This window comes from Mobula hypostoma, chromosome 23, assembly GCF_963921235.1.
Source record: "Mobula hypostoma chromosome 23, sMobHyp1.1, whole genome shotgun sequence".
NCBI classification, from domain to species: Eukaryota; Metazoa; Chordata; class Chondrichthyes; order Myliobatiformes; family Myliobatidae; genus Mobula; species Mobula hypostoma.
In genome coordinates, this window is record NC_086119.1 from 12,352,013 (window position 1) to 12,376,025 (window position 24,013).

The window sequence follows — 24,013 nt, forward strand, 5'->3', positions numbered from 1 at the left end:
AAGGGTTAAGTTACACACTGTAATCAAATTAAATAAAGCCACAACACATAAGACACTTGAGTATTTGCATTAACTTCAACCAGAAGGAAAATGACTCGGATCATATGCTTTCAAGAATTATGCGACATGATAGAAAATACATACTTCAACTAGGTAACTACAAAAAATGCTTGAAAATCATAGAAAGTTTGTTTTAAAATACAAATTCAAGTTTCTTTATATTGTTGTCTTTGCCAGCTATTAGAAGTCATCTCCTGCAATCTATAGTGTTGATGAATCACTATATTGCATCATTAAAACTTACAAATAGCATCAGCAAATTACTAAAATTGGCATCCTTTCTTCCAAACTATTGATCGATATTGTTACCTTTACTAGAATAGATTTATTAATTAATCGCAAAATTGTAGTGGCTTGACAGTTACAATCATCTTCATGGCCCCTCCAACACTTACACTTACATGCAACATAAGTTTTGGGTCTCCGTGAATTAATTTCACAATGGCCAACAGTAAAAACTTATAACTTCGAGTTTCCGAGTCTGTTGGTTTTTCTTTAAATTTAAGGCTTGTCATTTTTTCCTTGAATGTAAGACTCTGAAATAAATTTTTGAAAAGAGGGAAATGAAAATAAACAAGATAGCGCAGTTGATCATCTAAATAAAATACTGCTCTGGTTTTGAATGTACCAAAGATCTGATTTGTATGTTAACACTAGCATCTATGGACGTACATACATATATATGTGTGCACAACTTATTAAAAACACTATGTACATTAAAAAACAATTATAAAACAATGAAACAAAATGCAAAACATTAGTAAATGCATGGCAGAAAAGGAGCTGTTTAAATTTAACCAGATTTTTTTTCAATAATTAAGATTTTATTTGAGAAGGTGGATGCATGCTACGTGTTCATACCTAGATAGATTACATTGTGTTTACTAATGTAACTAAGCACAGAAAAGTCAGTGGTCTAATTGCTTTTCTGTGGTAGTTACTATGATTCATACTTACAGCAACAGAAGCCCACTGCCATGCAAAACAGTGACTGGTTGGCGTCTGATCATGTGAGCGACAGCAGCCAATAAGCACAGAAAATAAAGCAGAAGACAAAGCACCACCAATCAATGTCAGAGTAGCCATGTTAAACAGCTGCTACCTAACCGAACAGGTGACACTAAACATATAGTTACAAATGGGTTATGAAATGAAAGATTTTGCATGTTTATAAATGCCCCTTCCCTCCCCATAAACTATATCGGAATGCTCCAATCTACCTATATCCAATGTATTCCACACTCTTAGAAACCTCAGAAAACTGAGTGACAACATTACTTCATCCAATTAATGTGTACAACAGAAAATTAACACTACTATTAACAGCTTTCAGTTAAACAACAAACTAAAAGCTCAAAAGGCTCCGTAAACTTATCCATGTGCTCCCATCTAGTAATAATCCTTTACATGTATTTCTGAAAATAAGTCACTTTTTCTCTCCCTAATCTACAAAGGGGCATCGTGGTCTAAAGCTAGATTTAGCACAATGGGTATTGAAAATCTAAAATACCAGTGATAGACAAGCACAAAAATTTACCTGTTCCATCCAGTTGTGTAGTACCAATTCAACACCAATGTGTAAAAAAGACTACAGTGTAAAACAAACACACACAGAGCAGGTGTCCAATGTGAAAAATTTGTAAACATCAAATATCCATACTACAAGTTATTACAAGGTTAAAAGCTATTGCTCCGATCATTTCTTTCTGTCCAATACTTCTTAATGCCCAGCTACGGAATCGTGACAATTTTCAGGGTCAGTAAAGAATAGGAAAAAATAGATTTGCGTCCAAAAAGCTAAAACACTTGAATGATTTATATAAATGGAAGTGCTACTTGGATGAAATCTTTTATCCTGATCAGTATGAAACCGCGGGTCTGATGAAGACATGATGCATTTCATTTTGTGAAATGATATAATGGGGGTGAAGCTTCATTGGTCACTTCTGCAATGGATTACAAGATCCATGGCCTCTGCAACCAAGTGCAGAAAAATATCCTGACTTGCAGACAGTACCTGATTTTCAAACTGCTTCGTTGAATGAAGCAATCAAAGCATCTGTATTTTAGAACGGGAACGTGATCACGTGTTTGGAACTAATCAATGTTTTTATTATCATATTTTTATAGTTACACTTAAATGCATTATCTTGGCTAAGTTAACTATAAGTTGAGTACTCCTTTTCCGAAAATCAAAATCCGAAAACCTCCGAAATTCGAAATTTTTTGAGCACTGTCATGATATCACAAATGCAAAATTCCACAAGGCACTGGGAAAGTTTCCAGGTGATGCACAGATTTCTGTGCACTAGAGACAGTCCTGAGAAGTGACCTCACATACGTAATGAACAGAAGAATGAAAAATAGAAAAACACTGTGTAAAAAATGGATTTGTCAGCATTGGAGTGAACACATGGTGTGTAACGGTATGCTGATCATGAAACAAGCAAAGAACGAAATGAAAATTGAAGGTAATTGTGAATATTCAGCAAGGTAAATGCAAAAATTTAAGAAAAGAATTTTTTAATGTTTTGTGGTAATAACATGTCTGCAGACCATGAAGCAGCAGAGAAATCCATTAATGAGTTTGCCAGGAACATCGCTGATGAAAATCTAACACAAGAACAAGTCTAAAATACTGATTGTTTTTATACTTTTCATTAAAACTACAAAGGCAAGTACAAATACAGTGTACTGTAACCTTTTAATCAAAACAATTGTAGGCGGAGACTGAAAGCCTGCCATTGTCTGTTGTTATTCAACAGCTGACTCACGCATTCTCCCGATGCTGATGCGCCGCTTTTGTTACCTTGTACACATTATTTTCATTATATTTATGGTACGTAATCATTTTTACTGTTAAGAACATATATGTGATGCACATATGTATCACACACATGTAAGTATAAGAGAAAGACAGCTTACCGGTAGCACATAATTTCAGAGTCAGAAATGATGGCTATCTCATCACATATTCCAAAATCTGACAAAATCTGCAATCCAAAACACTTCCGACCCCAAGCATTTCGGATAAGGGGTACTCAACCTGTACCTTCTACTACATTTAATTTCTATTGAACCACACTTTTATAATTTATTTCATGATGGGCTTTTGTAACTAAACATTCAGTGCGGTATGCACTGTCAGAAAATGCCTCATCTTTGACCTCCAGTAAAAAAGAGCCAGCGTTTCCTAAATAAAAACTTGCACCATACTTTCACAAGAAATTGGCCCAGTTGTTTGCTAAGATGATCAGGGTTTTTTAATGTTGGTTTTAAGATTTTTCTTTAAACAGACTTACACATTTAAAAGAGCAAGAATCATTAACATCTATGCCAGTACAGTACAGGTATTTGTATTTGTCTATCCCTATTCAAAAAGGCCCTGCAAAACTAAAACTAAAAATTTTCTCTTCTCTCAAAATTATTTCTCTTGTACAAGCCTAATTATACAGAAAACATCTGTAAATATTAACTTTCTGCTGCACCTCCATTTCATTCCTATACAATTCAATAACTGCTCTGAGATTTTAAAAAAATCTTCACTTCACAGAAAAAGGAGAATCCAATGATCCGTTCAATATTAGTTATTTGAAATCTTATTTTCTAACTCTTGCAAATGTGTAAGTTCATACAGTGGATTCTGGTTAATTGGGCCATCTGTTAATCGTGGCAACCACTTATCTGGGACAACTCTTATAGAACTAAAACTAATGAAGAAAATAGCTGGATTACCTTTGTTTATTTGTGACACCCTGCCAGTTAACTGGGTCAAGAGACTATTGCCGAAGTTTCTAAAACTACCGTCAGTCGTGGGCACTGTGTGGCCATTAGATACTGCACCCTGCTCAGAGCCAACAGTTTTGAAAATAGCATCAGTTGTGTGTGTTGGTGTTCAAAAATCAGCGATTTTTGTCACTGACAGTTGGTGAGAAATAAGCATTAAGACAATTCAGGACTACTTTGCTCAATCCCTTTTCAAGCACTCAGGCTTGGAAATGTCAGAAATGAAACTGAAGTGATATCACTACTTCAACAAGTTAGAAACTATGAAGAATTTAAAGGTATCGACAATGATCTTGAATAATGCAATGAAAATGAAGATTTGGAGGATGCAATCGTCAAAAACGTTGTATGAAAGCAGTTCAATATCTGCTTGAAATGTCTGATTTTGTTCTTTTACATCAATCAAAAGAACACAACAGCATACTCTGGATGAATTCCTCTCTCAATAACTTTTAGGAACTAATACATAGCTTTATGGTACTGTATTGGTAGTGTTCTGATTTGTTCTGTATTTCATTTAAGTACATAATTTCTTACTCACTTAAATGGCTATGTCCTTTTTTATATCTTTTTAACTATTTCCATGAAACTTCAGCTAATTGGAGCAGCCACTTAACATACAGGTCCCGAAATGTCCTAATTAATCGGAATCCACTGTACATATACATATATTTGTGAAGGCATGGTTCAAAATAATATTATGCTAGAAACTATATCTCAGACAAACAGATATGAAAAAACTGCAGAAATGGTATAATGGAAACATTCAAATAATCCAACAAGGTACCAATTACTAGGCGTACCGTTGTCAAACGCAAGGGAGTGTGCGTGCTGCAACTCTGCATCACCCTATTCAGAGTTTCGGCCAGCATGCCTCTGAGCTCTCCTGAGTAACAGTACACAGCATCGATCTTGGGCCACCAATCAACTGCAGACTTAAGATGCAAGGAATAGAAAGGATAAAATATGAGACACATTTCACTTAAACATACTCCAATTCAATAATCCGGCATCTATTCACAGTAAATTGAGTGTTAATATACCATTCCATTACCATCCAGAAGAGGGCAGAGAGTTTGCACACCTTGAAATAACATGTTCCATGCACATTTCTATAACATATCATTCTATCTTCAGAGACTTTAAAGTTCAAAAGCTCAATGTAATTTCATTAACAAAGTACATACATGCCACCTTATCATACGCTATCTGTATATGATTACATATACAATCAGTAAAAAAAAATACTGATGCCATATTACTTGCAATTTTGAGCTGCAAGCATCCTCCCCTTTAAGAACTGGGAGTGGACGAATATTACAAAGAAAACCAGTGGCCAGAATTGGATCAAGCTAGAGTGAAACTCAAATCACAGTGATAAAATACAAACATTCTACCTAATTTTGTACCAAGCAGCACTAAGTGAACTTTGTCAATAGATGCCAGGAACTGATACAGCCCACTAATTTAACATGAATGCAGCTTTGTGTAGAAATTTGTCAAATAAATAATTTTTTAAATTATATAATTGAACTTCACTGATGTGCAATAAACTATCCTTCAAGTTTCCAACCGGTTAAGACATGGCAAACAGTATTTTGTTTATATTCAAACTTTCCCGTCACATGAGAAAGCTATACAAAAGCCAAGAGCCAACTATATGTTGTAAAAGTTAATGAATTATAAAGCATGGTGAGACCGCACCTGGAGTATTGTGAGCAGCTTTGGGCCCTTTATCTAAGAAAGGATGTGCTGGCACTGGGGAGGGTCCAGAGGAGGTTCACGAGAGTGGTCCCCATGAATGAAATGGTTAATGTATGAGGAGCATATGATAGCACTGGGCCTATACTCACTGGTGTTCAGAAGACTGAGAGGGGATCTCATTGTAACCTATTGAATGTTGAAGGGCCTAGATAAAGTGAATGTGGAGAGGATAGTCTAGGAACAGGGGGCACAGACTCAGAACAGATGGACATCTCTTTAGAATAGAGATGAGAAGGAATATCTTTCACTGAAGGTGGTGAATCTGTGCAATTCATTGCCACAGATGGTTCTGGAGGCCAAGTCATTGGGTATATTTACAGTGGAGGTTGATTAGCAAGGGCATCAAAAGTTATGGAGAGAAGACCGGAGACTGGGGTTGAGAGTGGTAATAAATCAGCCATGATGGAAAGGTGGAGCCGACTCGATCAGCCGAATGGCCTAATTCTGCTCCTGCGTCTTATGGTCTTAGGAAATCTTTTCCACTATAAAAGATCAGATAACAGCCTTGTATAGGGTATATGGTGCAGGTAGAAGGAATGGGATAAGGCAAAGTACCTTTAAAAAGTCAGAAGGAGAAAATGTACAGAGTAAGTTACACAGCACAGTGGCAGACCCTCAGCCCAACTCATCCATCGCAATCAAGGTGCCTACCTGAGCGAGTCCCATTTACCAGTGTTTGGCATACATCCCTCTGAACCTTTCCAATCTATGTACCCATCCAAATCTCTTTTTAACATTGTAATTCTACCCACCTTTACTCATTCCAGTTCATTCCACATCCTCTACGTGAAAGAACTTACCCGTCAGTTCCCCTCTAAATCTGCTCCTGCTTATCTTAAGTCTGTGCCCTCAAGTTTTATACACCCCTATCCTGGGAAAAAGACTGTTACCATTTTCACCTTATCTACGCAGTTCGACTTTTTTTTATTCACAGTCACAATCAGGCTGTACTTGAGCAGTGCTGACAGATGAAGAGCGTTGGCAGGCTTAAACCATCCCAGTTCAAAATTCTCTGGAGAGCCGGCAAAAAGAGTAGCAAATGGAAACCGCCAATGGAGAAATATCTGTGGTTTAAACATCTATAGGCTTTTGTTAAACCTTTAAAGCCTTCAGACAACAATAAAATGTTTAAAAGTTTATTGTGCCACAGTAGCTATCTGGTTAGACACACGAGTAATCTGGTTAGAGCGACACGATTACACCTTGTGGCTTTCTGGAGTGCAGAGTTCTATTCTGGTGCTGTCTGTAAGGATTCTGCACGTCCTCCCTGGAGAACGTGTGGGATTTCCCCGGGTGCTCCAGTTTCCTCCCACAGTCCAAAGATATTCCGGTTAGGCTAATTGGTAATTGTAAATTATCCTGTAATTAGCTTTGGGATAATTGGGATTGTCGGGGATAACGGATGTGGCATGGCTTGAAAGGCAGGAAGAGCTGAAATAAATGTTATTTTCAAAAACTAGAGCCCATGGTAATTTAGGGCAATGCCTACTTAGCTATCATGTTACATTTAACATAAGAGCATAATTTTTTGCTCGTTAGAATCAAAAACATTTTTGCCGTCACCTACACTGTGAGTTGTCACTGGATACTGCAGTTCAAGTAAAATACAGGATCTGTTTGTTGTATAAAAAATGGATTTCCATGTAGGGTAATGTAATGGGTGACAGATGACACATATTGTTCATCAAAGAAACTGTTCTACATTATTCACAAACACCGTCACTGTTTAGCTTGTTCATAATAGAAGTAAAGAGCCACAGCTTTTGCTAAGCACATAAAACAACTCACACTTGTTGTATTCACAAAATCCTACATCCGTAACACATGTAATGGCGCGATACAATTACAGCTCGGGGCTTCAGAGTCAGAGTTCAATTCTGGCACCGTCTGTAAGGAGTTTATACATTCTCCCCTGTGACTACTTTGGGTGTCCTCTGGGTGCTCTGGTTTCCTCCCACCGTCAATATATTTCCCATTTAGTAGGTTAATTGGTCATTGTAAATTGTACTGTGATTAGGCCAGGGTTAAATCAGTGGGTGGCTGGACGGTGCAGCTTGTTGGATCGGAAGAGCCTGTTCTGCGCTGTATTTTAAAATAAATAAAAATAAATACATAAACTCAACATGAAAAAAGTTTCTCATTTCTCTGCACGTTCCACCAGAATAGCAAGAGGTGTTTTTCATTCCCATTCTTAATTTATAATGTTAAGTTTCACCAGTCTATAAAGACATCACAAATATAGTAACTATCACAACCTGCAAGTACATCATGTTTACTATGCCATGACTAAAAGATTAGCTTTACTTGTCACATGTACATCAAAACATCATATAGTGAAGTTCATTGTTTGCATCAAATCAAATCAGCGAGGACTGTGTGGGCAGCCCACAAGTGTCGCCATGCTTGCAATGCCAACATAGTATACACACAACTCACTAAAATACTATCTTTGAAATGTGAGAGGAAACCAGAGCACTTGGAGGAAACTTGTGCAGCCACAGGGAGTATGTACAAATTCCTTACAGACTGCGCTAGGAATCAAAACAGTACCTTAAACCTGCCACGCTGTAAATAGTTGCACTAACCACTATGCTACCTGCCACCCATGAAACCTATGGACCTTTTGAGAATACTTAAGGTACCTCTATTACACCCTAAATATTCCCAAAAGGTAATAAATACAGTAACTCTTTGTGTTATAAAGCTTAATATGAAATTTGATTTCTTTTCAAACAAAACAAATTGAGCTTAAGTTTAAGAATTATGAATAATACAAACTGAACAGCATTCATTTACAATTCAACTGTTCTGGAAAAAAAAAGAGAATATATACATGTTAAAATATGACTCTGTCCAATTCTTTCCACAAACAGCATGACTCATGAGACTCTGGCATATATTTACACTTTTTTTTAAATGAAATATCCTTCCCTGGCTGAGGTCAAGGGAAACAATCTTGCAAAGAACCATGAAATTATTCAATTTCCAAATGTGCCCAGAGAAACGATGAATGAATCCTTTAAAAGTGCATGCTCACTATGAGCTCTCTTGTTTACATTTTAAGGTCAGTGAATACTTCCTTAGCAATATTTGAACCTCATTTATACTCCACTTGGATGAAGGACCATCATTAACATTTAGACCACTGAAGAATTTCAGGACAGAGATGCCTCTGCTGAAGGTTTAATTTGGAAAGGCAGAATGTATAAACTCTAATTAACTGACCACAATTGTAACCACAGGTGGGGTTATGACGGCTTTGTCAATAATCATGATAAAGATCAATTCCAGCAAATATTTTTTCTGGGAAAAAAATAATTTCATCTCTTCATAGGTGCTTACCTATTGTATATGTATTAAACATCTCTATTTCAAATTTTTGGTTAGACATTTAGCCCTGGGCACACTGGCGAATTTCAGAGAAAACTGAAGGTCTGAGCCTAAAGGTCAGAGTCTGAAGGTAGAGACCCACAGGAGTCAAGAGAGCCCAGGTTACTGGGGTCGGAAATCTGTGTGAGTCTAGAGGTCGAGGTCTGAAGGTGAAACCCGTGATCGGCATCCTAGGATAGAGTTGGAAGCCCAACATGTAAGTCTGAGAATCCAGGGATAAGGACTGGAGCAACACACATAAAAGTTGCTGGTGAACGCAGCAGGCCAGGCAGCATCTCTAGGAAGAGGTACAGTCGACGTTTCGGGCCGAGACCCTTCGTCAGGACTGGAGGCCTGGTGACAGCCTGTCCTGGGGTTGGAGGCCTATCTGTGTGGGTGGGAGGGGTGGGAAAGGGTTCTGTTTTGTTCTGGTTGTCTTGTTTTGCTTTGGTGTTATTGTTGCTTCATGTGTTGTTCTGCTGAGCGTTGTGGACATATAATATTGGCCCTGGAATGTGTGGCGACAGTTATGGGCTGTCCCCAGTAGATCCTCAGGTGTGCTAGTTGCTAATGCAAACAATGCACTTCACTGTATGTTTCAATGTACACGTAATAAATGGTCTAATCTAAATCTGAATCAAAAGGTTCAATTAAAGAGCAGATGAATCCCTTGGGTCCTTAAAGGCAAGTAGAGTTGGAACTTAAGACTCTGTAGCACATTCAAATCCAGCTGAAAAAAGGTACATTTAAACAAAACAAAGCACCCCAGTTTAACAAAGAAATCCATCTCAAAATCTAATTCAGTGCAACTTTTCATAAAGTAATTTTATACCAGAATGAACACACAAGGGGTTTATTAACATTAACACCTTGACAAAGCACTGAAATTGTTTTCAGAAGTTTGGATGCAACATTAACATCACAGCCTGGTATGGAAACACCAATGCCTTTGAACAGAAAATCCTAACAAAAAGTAGTGGGTACGACCCAGTCAGTTCCTCACAAGTAAAACCCTCCCCACCACTAAGTACATCTACACGGAGTCTTGTTGCAGGAAAGCTGCATCCACCTCCCAGGCCGTGTTCTCTTCTCATTGTTGCAATCATGATGAAGGTACAGGAACCTCAGGACTCACACGACCAGGTTCAGGAATAGTTATTACCCTCATCCATCAGGCTCTGGAACCAAAGGGTTCACTCAACTTCACATATCCCAATTTATGAACTCACTTTCAAAGATTCTTCATCTCATGTTCTCGATATTTATCGTTTATTTATTTATTATTAATAATTTTTCTCATTTGTATTTGTACTGCTTTTTGTATTTTGCAAACTCGTTGTCCGCCCTGTTGGGTGCGATCTTTCATTGATTCTATTATGGTTATTAAATTTACTGAGTATGTCTGGAGCAAAACGAATCTCAGGATTGTAATGTGGTAACATATATGTACTTTGATAATAAATTTACCATTAAAATCTACTTACACAGTATCACAATAACCATTTGCTGCAACATGATATACTTACGTTAGTAATAATTCTGTGCAATGAATTAACCAACACATAATGAAAAGTTGGAGAAGTTGATGCCAAACAGACCTGTAACAAGACAAGGGACTTAATGTCAGCAAGAGGATGTACAAAATTCAATCTGCCAGGTTGCTGCAAACGAAAACCCAGGGTTCAAAAACTAATCAGCCCACCACACTGTTCTTTAAGGCTGACATATGCCTGCATTTCATGCCTGGCTCCTAACTGTCCCTCAAGCCACTTACAAAGGGGAAAAAGTGCTGAAGGCTCACCACTTTATTTGCAGTTCCTGGAAATAATGCTGCCTTTGTATGCCTCAAAATGATATGTAACAGTAGAATAAAGCTAGTCTTCACATTTTATGCATCACTTGAGTATAAAAGCAGATGAATATTATGAGGGGTTTAGATAGGGTAAATGCAAGCAGGCTTTTTCCACTGAGGTTGGGTGAGACTACAACTAGAGGTGATAGGTTAAAGGGTGAAAGGTGAAATGTTTAAGGGGAACCTGAAGGGGAATCTCTTCACTCAGAGGATGGCAAGAGTGTGGAACAAGCTGCCAATGAAAACGTTAGACACAGGTTCAATTTCAACATTTAAAACAAATTTGGATAAGCACATGGATGGGAGGGGTATGGAAGGCTATGGTCCAGGTGCAGTTCGATAGGACAAGGCACAGTCTGTGCTATAGTGCTCTATGACAATAACTTTACAAAAGCAGCATCTTTAAAAAAAAACACAGGAGATCTCCCAATATTTCAGCCAGTATTTATCTCACACCCAAATTAAATTAGATAATTAAATAACTTTCATTTATATGCAGTTGGACATTATTTTTTTCTGTCCACTATTTGTATTCCGCAGACCCATCCTTTGCAGCCATGCTCTTCTTGGCTTGTTCCAATCATTGACAAAACAACGTCAATGGAACAATTTTGCTCATTTGCTGTCATAAAGCTCGAAGCAAAGTTCAACTGTACAAGGATTCTGTGTATCTACGTGTAGAAAAGTTACCAGTTCAAATTCCACCATGGCTAGGCATGGAAATCGATTTGTTCATTTTCAAATCATATAACCTTGAAAACTGCTGGATCTATCAAAACCTTTTCTTCATCCTTTTGAGTAATCTCCTGATCAGCAGGTAAAACAGATAAATCTGCAAGCCACTTCCACTAATCTTAAATCACAACAACCCTCAATATAGTTATATGTAGTTAATATGTGTAATTAGTTAACATTTTTGTGTGAAGGCTAATGAAATCCAAGGGTAGCTGATTGGCATGTTTGAAAGAGAACAAGTTGCAGGGCACAGCAAAATAAGACGAATAATAGGACTGAGGAATGGCTCCCTCGTGGTCGCCAGGGGTCCAACAGACCAAATGGCATCTTGATTTAGTGCACGTATAAAGGGGATTCACATTTGGATTCCCAATTCACTACATATGAAATGTTGTCAAATGCACTGGTCATCCAGTACACTATCAACAGCCTCCAGAGTGACCTTTGAGGCTGTTGTTACATAGGACTTGCTTTTCAAACATGGGAAATTCCTGGTGGTTATGCACTTCCTTGGTTCCTTAAGGTTGTTATAGCCAGGGGTGGTATTGGGAATACGCTCCCAGTGTCTAGTAAATGCTCCCAATGGCATGAGCCTCAAATAGCCTCTGACAACCAAGTCCAGCTGCTGGCCTTCACATTTGGCTGAGCTAATAAGCCTGGCGGAACCATTTCACTGACAGGAGAAAGGGCAAAGGCGAGTTATTGGTGCCTGAAAACCAGTCGCTGCGGGCAGATGAGGCTCCTCAGCCGTGGTTGGCAGCTCATCCACGAGAAGGAAAACCCTGATGTCAAACCTCCACTGCCTTGCCACGATACCCACTCATGGGGAAGGCTCCGGGATAAACCCCGAGAGAAAAATGGAGGCTAGGAGTCCCTAAGGTGGTCCTACATTGAGCTCAACGCTAACTGATGCTGCAGGTACCAAACTGTATCGGTTTCTACCATTCCTTCAGGTTCATCTGACATGTCGAGAGGGGGATCTTGCCACATGGGCAACAGCTTGCTCTGCATATCGTACTGCCAAGACATATATAGACAGCAAGGATGCAACACCCATGGTCAACCCTGACTCACTCACGATGCACATCCTAGGTCTCATCTTACCTTTGCTCAACTAATCAAGACATCATAACCATAAACATATTCAATCTGTCAGAGGAGGCAAGTTTGAAAAATGTTAAGAGCAAAGATCAGTGTATACAATGAAACTTCTTCAAGAATTAGTGGTCCCAACCTGCTAATCCTATTCCACAATACAAAGAGGCAACAAAATAAAGCAGGCTTGCAACATCCATCAGCAACAGACGATACTCTGCAGATGCTGGAAATCTTGAGGAGCACGCACAAAGTGCTGGAAGAACTCACCAGGTCAGCAAATACTATACAGAGATTCAAGATTCAAGTTCATGATTGTCGTTTCCCTCGGAGGGGCCGCTGGTTTGAGTTGCTTCCCTTGGAGGGGCTGTTGGGTCCCGATGCTCTTGGTGGTGTTATTGAAATTCTCAGATTTATGGATTGGACTGTAGTTCATATTGGCCTCTCTCAGTTCTTTCTCGTGTTCTCATCCATTCTTCCTTGTTGCCAATTGGCGGGCTGGGGGTTGGGTGATCTGTTAGCTTTTGTGCGAGGGAGTGGGTGGGGGGTGAGTTTTTGATTTTTTTTCTTTTCATGTGGGGTGGGATTGATGTCTTTCTTTCAACTACTTCTATGGACTTCTGCATTTTATAGCTATCTGGAGAAGACAAATCTCAGACTTGTATTCTGCATACAACTTTGATAATAAAATGAACCTTTAAACCTTTGTTTAATGTAATTTCCTGTATACAGGTGTAAGGAGAACAAAATAATTGTTACTCTGGATGCAATGCAGCGCAAATAAAAAATACAAAAGATAAAAACATAATAATAATAAACACAATAAATATCAATACATAAGATAGCTTCTATGCATAGATTGATTACCTGTCTACAAAGTGATGCTAGGTAGTACAATAAGATGACTGACAGGGAATAATAAGTCAGTGGTGGAGTTAGTGGGTGGAGGGGTTGATCAGCCTTACTTCTTGGGGAAAGTAACTTCTTGGGGAAAGGTGGGTAGGCTGGTGCCAGTGATGCATTGGGCAGTTTTGACCACCCACTGAAGTGCCTTCCTATCTGCTGCAGTACAGTTTCCATACCAAGCAGTGGTGCAGTTTGTTAAGATGCTCTCTGCCGAGCATATGTAGAAAAACATAAGTATGGATGTGTGAAGTCCAGCTCTCTTCAACCTCCTCGAAAAGTAGAGGTGTTAATGAGCTTTCTTGTTTTCTGGGACCATGAGAGTCTGTGTGCGAATTGCATTCCCAGGTGTTTGAAACTGCTGTGCCTTTGATGTGAAGAGGCGTGGGGAGTGGCATGAGTGGTGCAAGTTCTCCTGAAGACGATAACCATCTCCTTTGCCTTGTTGACATTACAGAAGAGATTATTTGCCTAGCACCAGGCCTTCCACCTCCTCTCTGTAGTGCGTCTCAAAAACAGATTCTGGTTTCTTCCCCCTTCCTCTCCAGTCTTGAAGGATCTCCGTTCAAAACGTTGACTGTTTATTCCTCTCCATAGATGCTGCCTGATCTGCTGAGTTCCTCCAGCACATCGTGTGTGTTTTCCCCAACACCAAACAAAAGGTTTACTGCTTATCTGTAGTCTTGTGTATATTTAAAGTATCACTTTTTTTGAGACAATCTACTGAATTAGTGACATGAATTTTATGAACTCGGAGAGGGACTTCCGGGTCATCAAGGGAATGGCGGCGTAAGGAAAAGGTCTCTCGACAAAAAAGAAGGTAAACTGCCCCAAAATCGAATTTAGACAAATACTTAATATTGCATAACTATATTAATAAAAGGGGCAAGGATGATGTCTAAGAACAAGAATAAAAAGTCCGCTTCGAAGGCTGATAAACATAAAGAGATGCAGCAAGGCGACGGGCCTAGCTCCCCCACGGCAAGCCAGGACGGAGATAATGAGGGGGAATTGGTGACTCTGTCTTTGATTCTCGGAGAGATTCGCGAGTTCCGACAAGATAACAGCAAACAGCTGGAAGATATTAAAGGAGAAATAGTAAAAACTAACTCGCGGATAGATGAAGCCGAAGCGAGGATTGTTGGGATTGAAGAGAAGCCACAAAATGCCGAGGAAGTGATAGCAGAAATGCTGAAGCTACAAGACCAGCTCCAGTGGAAACTAATAGATCAAGAAGGCCGCTCGAGAAGGGAAAATGTGAGGATTTACGGAGTTCCCGAAGGAACCGAAGGTAAACCCGGATTGATGATTCCCTTCGTGGAGAAGCTGCTTAGAGAGAACCTTGATATACCAGCCGCAAAAGACCTACAGATAGAAAGGGCTCACCGCGCGTTGGCACCACAGCCTCCGGCAGGCGCCCAGCCCAGATCGATTCTGATCAGATTTCTCAGTTACAGAACGAAGGAAGAGGTGCTTAAAAGAGCATGGCAAAAGAAAGGTTTCATGTGGAACAACTGTAAAATCAGTTTAGACCACGACTACGCACCGGGGATTCTTGCCAGACGGAAGGAATATACGGAAACACGGAGAGTCCTGAAGGAAAACAATATCAGATTCCAGACCCTGTATCCAGCTCAGCTGAGAGTCTTTTACGACGAAGGGACAAAAACTTACGCTACGGTGGAGGAGGCAACGTTGGACCTGGCGGACCGGGGACTACCTATTAAAGTTATCACCCAACCGGAGTCGCTACTGGAGAGGATTCGGCAGAAGTCGTGGCAGTTAGTGGGGCGAGGACGCTCCACTCGAACCAGAGTGTCAAACTACAAGGAAAAGCTGCAAATATTCAGACGCGAATGTACAGAGAATACAGATTAATTAAGAGAAATGACTGAAAAGAGTAAATCGGACTTAAAAGTAAAATGAAAACTGGTAACTGAAAATAAACTAGGCGGAATAACTTGAATGATAGCAATATGGTCGAGACACAAATAGGAGAAAATTCTCTATGATTATTCAAACTGCTGAGGGCCCTCTAACACAGGGTGAAGATAGAGGTTATCCCTCTGAACTGAGGCGGGTCGGTGCTCAGGCCTCACTGTGGGAAGTCGGGAAAAATTTTCAAATGTTATACGTTCAGAAATGTCTAGGGTGTGGTTATATGTCTTGGTTTACTGTTGAGAAGGGATTGCTTACTGTTTGGTTAGAACAGGAGAGTGCTTTTTTTCTACTAGAGAAAAATGCAAACTGAATTGGTAAAAATAATTTCCTATAATGTTAATGGGGTTTTGAATCCAATTAAAAGAAATAAGATTATGTCTTAATTGAAAAAAGAGAGGGCACAAATAGCTTTCCTCCAGGAAACACATATGAGCCAATCTGAACATGGAAAATTAAAAAGAATGGGCTTTAAGCATGTATTTTATTCATCATATAAATTGAGTCACAAAAGAGGGGTAGCTACTTTAATATCAAGTACTCTTAATTATGAACATATTTCAGAGACTAGAGACAAAGAAGGACGGTTTGTAAAAATCACAGGAAGAATAGAAGGTACAGAAATAACATTGCTGAATGTTTATGCTCCTCCAGGTAGTGAATGGTCATTTTATAGACACATTTTTGACCTAATGATCAGTTCTCAAGGGGTAGTAATTTGTGGAGGGGATTTTAATATTAGATTAAATCCTATATTAGATTCTTCAAGAATAGTTACTCAGAATAAACCTCTGACTCGGAAAGTGAATTCATTGATGGAGGAGTTGGGAATTATAGATGTCTGGAGGGAATTACACCCTACTAGTAAAGATTAGCTAAGATAGACTGGCAAATGACACTTCAAGGATTGACGGTGGATATGCAATGGCAGGCATTTAAAGGTTGCATGGATGAACTACAACAATTGTTCATCCCAGTTTGGCAAAAGAATAAATCAAGGAAGGTAGTGCACCCGTGGCTGACAAGAGAAATTAGGGATAGTATCAATTCCAAAGAAGTAGCATACAAATTAGCCAGAGAAAGTGGCTCACCTGAGGACTGGGAGAAATTCAGAGTTCAGCAGAGGAGGACAAAGGGCTTAATTAGGAAGGGGAAAAAAGATTATGAGAGAAAACTGGCAGAGAACATAAAAACGGACTGTAAAAGCTTTTATAGATATGTAAAAAGGAAAAGACTGATAAAGACAAATGTAGGTCCCCTGCAAACAGAAACAGGTGAATTGATTATGGGGAGCAAGGACATGGCAGACCAATTGAATAATTACTTTGGTTCTGTCTTCACTAAGGAGGACATAAATAATCTTCCAGAAATAGTAAGGGACAGAGGGTCCAGTGAGATGGAGGAACTGAGCGAAATACATGTTAGTAGGGAAGTGGTGTTAGGTAAATTGAAGGGATTGAAGGCAGATAAATCCCCAGGGCCAGATGGTCTGCATCCCAGAGTGCTTAAGGAAGTGGCCCAAGAAATAGTGGATGCATTAGTGATAATTTTTCAAAACTCGTTAGATTCTGGACTAGTTCCTGAGGATTGGAGGGTGGCTAATGTAACCCCACTTTTTAAAAAAGGAGGGAGAGAGAAACCGGGGAATTATAGGCCGGTTAGCCTAACGTCGGTGGTGGGGAAACTGCTGGAGTCAGTTATCAAGGATGTGATAACAGCACATTTGGAAAGCGGTGAAATGATCGGACAAAGTCAGCATGGATTTGTGAAAGGAAAATCATGTCTGACGAATCTCATAGAATTTTTTGAGGATGTAACTAGTAGAGTGGATAGGGGAGAACCAGTGGATGTGGTATATTTGGATTTTCAAAAGGCTTTTGACAAGGTCCCACATAGGAGATTAGTGTGCAAACTTAAAGCACACGGTATTGGGGGTAAGGTATTGGTGTGGGTGGAGAATTGGTTAGCAGACAGGAAGCAAAGAGTGGGAATAAACGGGACCTTTTCAGAATGGCAGGCGGTGACTAGTGGGGTACCGCAAGGCTCAGTGCTGGGACCCCAGTTGTTTACAATATATATTAATGACTTGGATGAGGGAATTAAATGCAGCATCTCCAAGTTTGCGGATGACACGAAGCTGGGTGGCAGTGTTAGCAGTGAGGAGGATGCTAAGAGGATGCAGGGTGACTTGGATAGGTTGGGTGAGTGGGCAAACTCATGGCAGATGCAATTTAATGTGGATAAATGTGAAGTTATCCACTTTGGTGGCAAAAATAGGAAAACAGATTATTATCTGAATGGTGGCCGATTAGGAAAAGGGGAGGTGCAACGAGACCTGGGTGTCATTATACACCAGTCATTGAAAGTGGGCATGCAGGTACAGCAGGCGGTGAAAAAGGCGAACGGTATGCTGGCATTTATAGCGAGAGGATTCGAGTACAGGAGCAGGGAGGTACTACTGCAGTTGTACAAGGCCTTGGTGAGACCACACCTGGAGTATTGTGTGCAGTTTTGGTCCCCTAATCTGAGGAAAGACATCTTTGCCATAGAGGGAGTACAAAGAAGGTTCACCAGATTGATTCCTGGGATGGCAGGTCTTTCATATGAAGAAAGACTGGATGAACTGGGCTTGTACTCGTTGGAATTTAGAAGATTGAGGGGGGATCTGATTGAAACGTATAAGATCCTAAAGGGATTGGACAGGCTAGATGCAGGAAGATTGTTCCCGATGTTGGGGAGGTCTAGAACGAGGGGTCACAGTTTGAGGATAGAGGGGAAGCCTTTTAGGACCGAGGTTAGGAAAAACTTCTTCACACAGAGAGTGGTGAATCTGTGGAATTCTCTGCCACAGCAAACTGTTGAGGCCAGTTCATTAGCTATGTTTAAAAGGAAGTTAGATATGGCCCTTGTGGCTACAGGGGTCAGGGGGTATGGAGGGAAGGCTGGGTTCTGAGTTGGATGATCAGCCATGATCATAATAAATGGCGGTGCAGGCTCGAAGGGCCAAATGGCCTACTCCTGCACCTATTTTCTATGTTTCTATGTTTCTATATTATACATATTACTCTTTCCCTCATTCAGCCTATTCAAGGATAGACTATTTCTTTATCTTTAATACAGATAGACTCAGGATAAAAAACTGTAATATTGCAACAATTGATCTGTCGGATCATAGCCCAGTCTCTATGTCTCTAATCCTGGAAAGGAAAATGAGGAAAACACTATGGAGGCTAAACTCACATATACTCAATAACCCGAAAGTAATGGAGAGATTAAGGGGAGAAATCAAAGAATATCTAGACCTTAATGACACGGGAGAAACATCACCAGTGATTTTATGGGATACATTGAAAGCTGTACTGAGAGGGAAAATTATTTCCATTATTACTCACATGAAAAAAATCAATGCACAAAAATTAGCAGACCTTCAAGGAAAATTAAAACAACTTCAAGTTGTAGATAGCAACAAAAGTAATTCAAATCGAAAACAGGAAATTAGGAAATTGCAAAGCGAAATTGATGATATTTATACGTTGGAAACTCAAAGAAATTTTCTTTACCTGAGACAAAAGAATTATGAAGTAGGAGGTAAATCAGCTAGATTATTAGCATATAAATTACGAAAACAACAAGCAGACAATACAATTCATAAAATAAAGAATCCAAAGACAAAGCTTGTGGAGAGTACAATAGGGAAAATTCAAGAGAGTTTTGAAACATATTATCGAGAGCTGTACTCCCAACCCCGGGCCCCCAATGAGCCCTATATAGACAGTGTATTGAATTTTTTAGATCTACCTAAACTTACAGATTTACAAAATGAAAGTTTATTAGAACCAGTAACTGTCAAAGAACTGAACGTGGCCATCTCTAGGTTAAAGGCTGGAAAGTCCCCGGGTTCTGATGGGTTTACCTCAGAGTGGTATAAGTCCCTGAAGACACAGTTAGCCCCATTACTACTGAACACCTTTAATTGGATCTTGCAGAGAGGAGAAACTCCACCTTCCTGGAGAGAAGCGATTATTTCAGTTATTCCTAAAGAGGGTAAAGATAAACTAGAATGTGGCAATTATCGGCCAATTAGTGTTCTTAATTTAGATTACAAACTATTTACACCTATATTAGCGCGCAGATTGGAAAAGCTTTTACCTGGCCTAATCCATTTAGACCAGACTGGATTTATTCAACAAAGACAAACATAGGACAACATAAGGAGAACTCTGCACATATTAGAACAGGTTAATAAGAACGAGACAGAGACAATGGTAGTAGGATTGGACGCTGAGAAAGCTTTTGATTCGGTTAGTTGGGCATTCCTATACAGAGTGTTAGGAAGATTCGGCTTTCAAGAAAGGTTTATTAAAGTAATTCAGACTCTATCTGACAGCCCTACAGCCCGAATTAAGATAAATGGGGACCTCTCTGACTCCTTCATTTTAGAGAGAGGCACTAGACAGGGATGCCCAATTTCTCCTCTCCTTTTTGCGCTATATATTGAACCACTTGCCCAACTAATAAGACAGAGCGAAATCGTAAAAGGTATCAAGGTGGCAGGGATTGAACAGAAAGTGGCGTTATTCGCAGATGATGTTTTGGTCTATCTGAGTGAACCAGAAAAATCATTTATAGGATTGTTTACACTGTTGGATGACTTTGGGAAAATATCAGGTTATAAAATAAATGTAAAGAAAACGCAGGTTATGTCCCTAAATTATACACCATCCAAAAAATTGCAGGATACATACGATCTTAAGTGGGAAGCTAAATCATTAAAATATTTAGGAATAACCCTGCCGAAGGATCTTTCAACACTGTCACAGGTAAGTTATGGGCCATTAATCTCAGAGATAAAAGCAGATATGCATAGATGGAATCTTATCCCCTTTTTAAGTTTAAATTCAAGGATAAATACTATAAAAATGAATATTCTTCCTCGGTTATTATATCTTTTCCGTACTTTACCAGTGGAGGTGGATGATAATCAATTCAGGGAATGGGACAAATGGATTTCCCGCTTCATTTGGCAAGGAAGGAAACCTAGAATTCGATATAACACCTTACAGTTAGGGAAGGAAGGAGGAGGTATGGTTCTTCCTTGCCTGAGAAATTATTTTTATGCCTCACAGATAACCCCTCTGTTATATTGGTGTAATAGGGAATATAAGGCTAGATGGAAGGAAATAGAATTTGGATTAGTTGACAGTTTTCCTCTTCAGGCCTCAATAGCTGACAAAGGACTGATGGCCCAGTTGGAAAAATTTAATAATGCTTGGATAAATCTTACATTAAAAGTATGGCAGAAGGTGGTTAATTCATGTGGAATTAATAACATGTTAAAACTCTTTAGATGGTGTGCATATGATACCGAATTCCTTCCCAACAGAGGAGATAAAAGATTTGAGCTATGGATAAAGAAAGGTCTTACAACCTACCTCTCATTTATAGATAAAAGAGTATTACAAAGTTTCCAAATCCTGCAGGACAAACATGGCCTAGAACATAATGACTTTTTTAGGTACCTTCAAATACGAAACTATGTTAACCAGAGTTATAGATATACAGACCTATCAACAGTAGAATTAGAATTTTTCAAGATTCTGAATTCGGCTTGCAGTTCAATACCTAGTAAATCAGTTTCTCGCCTATATAATGCACTCTCCCATGCTAAAAATGTAAATACACCGTATATTAAAGAGAAGTGGGAGAAAGAAGCGGGGTTGGTACTTTCAGAGGAGGCTTGGGGGAAAATCTGCAGCTTTCAATGGTCCTCGACTAATTCTTTGACTTGGAGAGAACATTGTTGGAAAAACATTATAAGATACTTCAAGACCCCATATCAGGAAAAATATAAAGATACAAACGTGACGTGTTGGAGAAGGTGCGGCTCCAAGGAGGCAAATCATTTTCATATTTTCTGGGATTGCCCTAAATTAAGTCTATTTTGGGAAGGTATTCATAGAACATTAGTTAAGGTACTTAGGTCCCAGATACCTCTGAACTTTGAGATGCTCTATTTGGGGCATGTATTGTTCCTTGAACAGAAAGAAGATATAAAGTTGCTGCAGGCCCTCTTAGCGGCAAGTAAGAAATCAATCACTAGAAAATGGCTAAATCCAATACCACCTACATTAGAAGATTGGTACGAAATTATCTTGGAAATATTTAAAATGGAAAAGTTGACTTACTCCCTGAGAACTCAAAAAGAAACATTTTATCAAATCTGGAATAAATGGATTGAATATATAACCCCAATGCGAGCAGACTTTAGATGACTCTCCTAATGATTTATATTGCTCTTCTCATCAACACAGTAATATTGCTAACGTAAGCACCCCTAGTCTAAATGTTTGTTTTTTTTTTGGAAAATAGAGAATTAACACAAGTAAAGGGAAAGATTTGGGAAAGGGATAAAAAAAATGAAAAAATTAAGTAAATAAGTACATAGGGATTGGATAATTATGTCTGCGGGCAGGAACAAGCACGAACAAATTGGGATATAAACACCTACAATGGTTGGTATATAGGCTTGTATGCAACATTTTGGACCAGTGGAAATGGTCCAGAAGGGTTGTATGGAAACTATTATTACCATTTTTCTTAACAACTAATTTCATTACTTAGCCTAATAGGTTAGATTTACCACAGTACATAATTATCTATTTAAATGTTTATTTTCCTTTTATATCATCTCAATGTGTACTTAAGAATGTATAAATAATTGTAGTTTTATACATATAAAAAAATGGAAAAGGTTATATGTGTGAAAAAAGTACATGATAATTGTGAATTCCTTATCCAAATAAAAATAAAATTAAAAAAAAAGAATTTTATGAACTCACCGTTAATGACAAAGGGTCAGAAATGTAAACGTTTGTAAAACAAAATTAAAGCACAGCAAATTACCTTGAAATGACTATTGTTGTGAGGGTTGATACGAAAACAGGAAACAAAACAATCTATCATGAGATCCACATCTGCACTCTGGCTGCCAGCACCTCTGGAGAAAGGCTTGCTAGGATTGAACAACAGGGCCTGCAAAGGAACAACATACCAAAGCAATTACTGAGGTAATAAAATATATTTAATGCATTTACTGTATCTAAAGGCATTTCATTTTTCTTGATCATTTTCAGAGTTTCCGCTAACGCTTCCCTGTTAAGCATTTGTTAATCATTTTGGAGTTTACTTTCTGAACTTAAATCAAAAACACACACAGCATTTTGTTTTGTGAGAGCAGAAGCTGCAGGGAACATAGACAATGATTCATTCTGATTCCTCGTGGCAGGGTACTTCGTGATCTTTTTCTCCATTTACTGTTCCTGCCAAAATTATTTTGTTAATTTCTAGAGAGGCACAGTGGGGAGTTTACTGACCTGTTACAACACAGCCTGGTATAGAAGCAAACGCTTCGTCACAAGATCACAAGACAAAGGAACAGAAGTAGGCCATTTAGCCCATCGAGTCTGCTCCACCACTCTACCATGACCTAAACTATTCTCCCATCTAGTTCCAATTTCCGGCTTTTTCCCCATATCCCTTGATACCCTGACTAATTAGATACCTATCAATCTCCTCCTTGAACACCCTCAATGATCGGGCCTCCACAGCTGTATGTGGCAACGAATTCCATAAATCCACGACCCTCTGGCTAAAAAAATTTCTCCTCATCTCTGTTTTAAATGGGTACCCTCTAATTCTAAGACTGTGGCCATGGGAGAAGGCCTCGTCAGTCCAAAATCAACAGCGCACTGATGATGTCTCCTCGCATGGTGACGAAACGTTCGCCAAGATTGGAGAACAACTCAACCCAACCACAAGAAACGTTGATTATAGTTATCTAACAATTTAAAAGAACACAGCACAGATTCGAGAAATGTGTATTTAAGTCTTATTTCCCAAGGTGAAGGGATCTGGTGAATATCTTCATGGGTCCAAGGTAGTTAGTAGGAGTTGGAGCTACAGCCTAAATCTATCCCAAAAAAAATCTACCAACATCCTCACCGTTCACCCTTTCAAATGCAGGTGAACAGTACTTTTTAAAAGAACTCATAATATTGAAATTAATACATTTCATAGCAAAAGAATATTTTTGCACCAATAAGTCCAGAGTGTTTTGAAAACGTATGAAATTTTTGTATATAAGGTTGGCACATCCTTAAAATTTTGTGATTATATATGAAGATCGATTCCAGGAGGTCAAATTGCGTGAAGTTAACTGGCCAAGGACTTCACATCAACTTGTGAAATTGTGCCAACAATTTTCCTGGCAGTCATTTCATGAGAGAACAGCCTTAATAGTTTTAACCTGCAATTTGCACTGTTATGCTTTGCTAATCAATAGAGGAACTGAAGTGAGCTCATCTGAATGCAGAGGTGGCAAACTCACTTTAGTTTCATGTTTTGAGTTATGGCTTACTGTCAGAAATCTTGAGACAATGTAACAGCAGTCTGTAACTGATGCCTCATCTGGGCTCTAATTGTTTATCAAGCCAGAAATAGTGACTGGATGGG

The 24,013-nt window shown here is 39.0% G+C and overlaps 1 protein-coding gene across 9 annotated transcripts in view; it reads right to left on the reverse strand.

Annotated features, from left to right (window-relative positions):
- nf1a (neurofibromin 1a) overlaps positions 1 to 24,013 on the reverse strand; it is a 385,105-nt gene that overhangs the window by 246,040 nt on the left and 115,052 nt on the right. For all 9 annotated transcript variants that reach the window (XM_063031787.1, XM_063031792.1, XM_063031790.1 and 6 more), the window contains 4 exons: positions 22,406 to 22,534; positions 10,506 to 10,577; positions 4,650 to 4,781; positions 462 to 596 (listed from right to left, as the gene is read on the reverse strand). In XM_063031787.1, the coding sequence (XP_062887857.1) occupies positions 462 to 596; positions 4,650 to 4,781; positions 10,506 to 10,577; positions 22,406 to 22,534 (468 nt within the window). The remainder of the gene's footprint in view (positions 1 to 461; positions 597 to 4,649; positions 4,782 to 10,505; positions 10,578 to 22,405; positions 22,535 to 24,013) is intronic.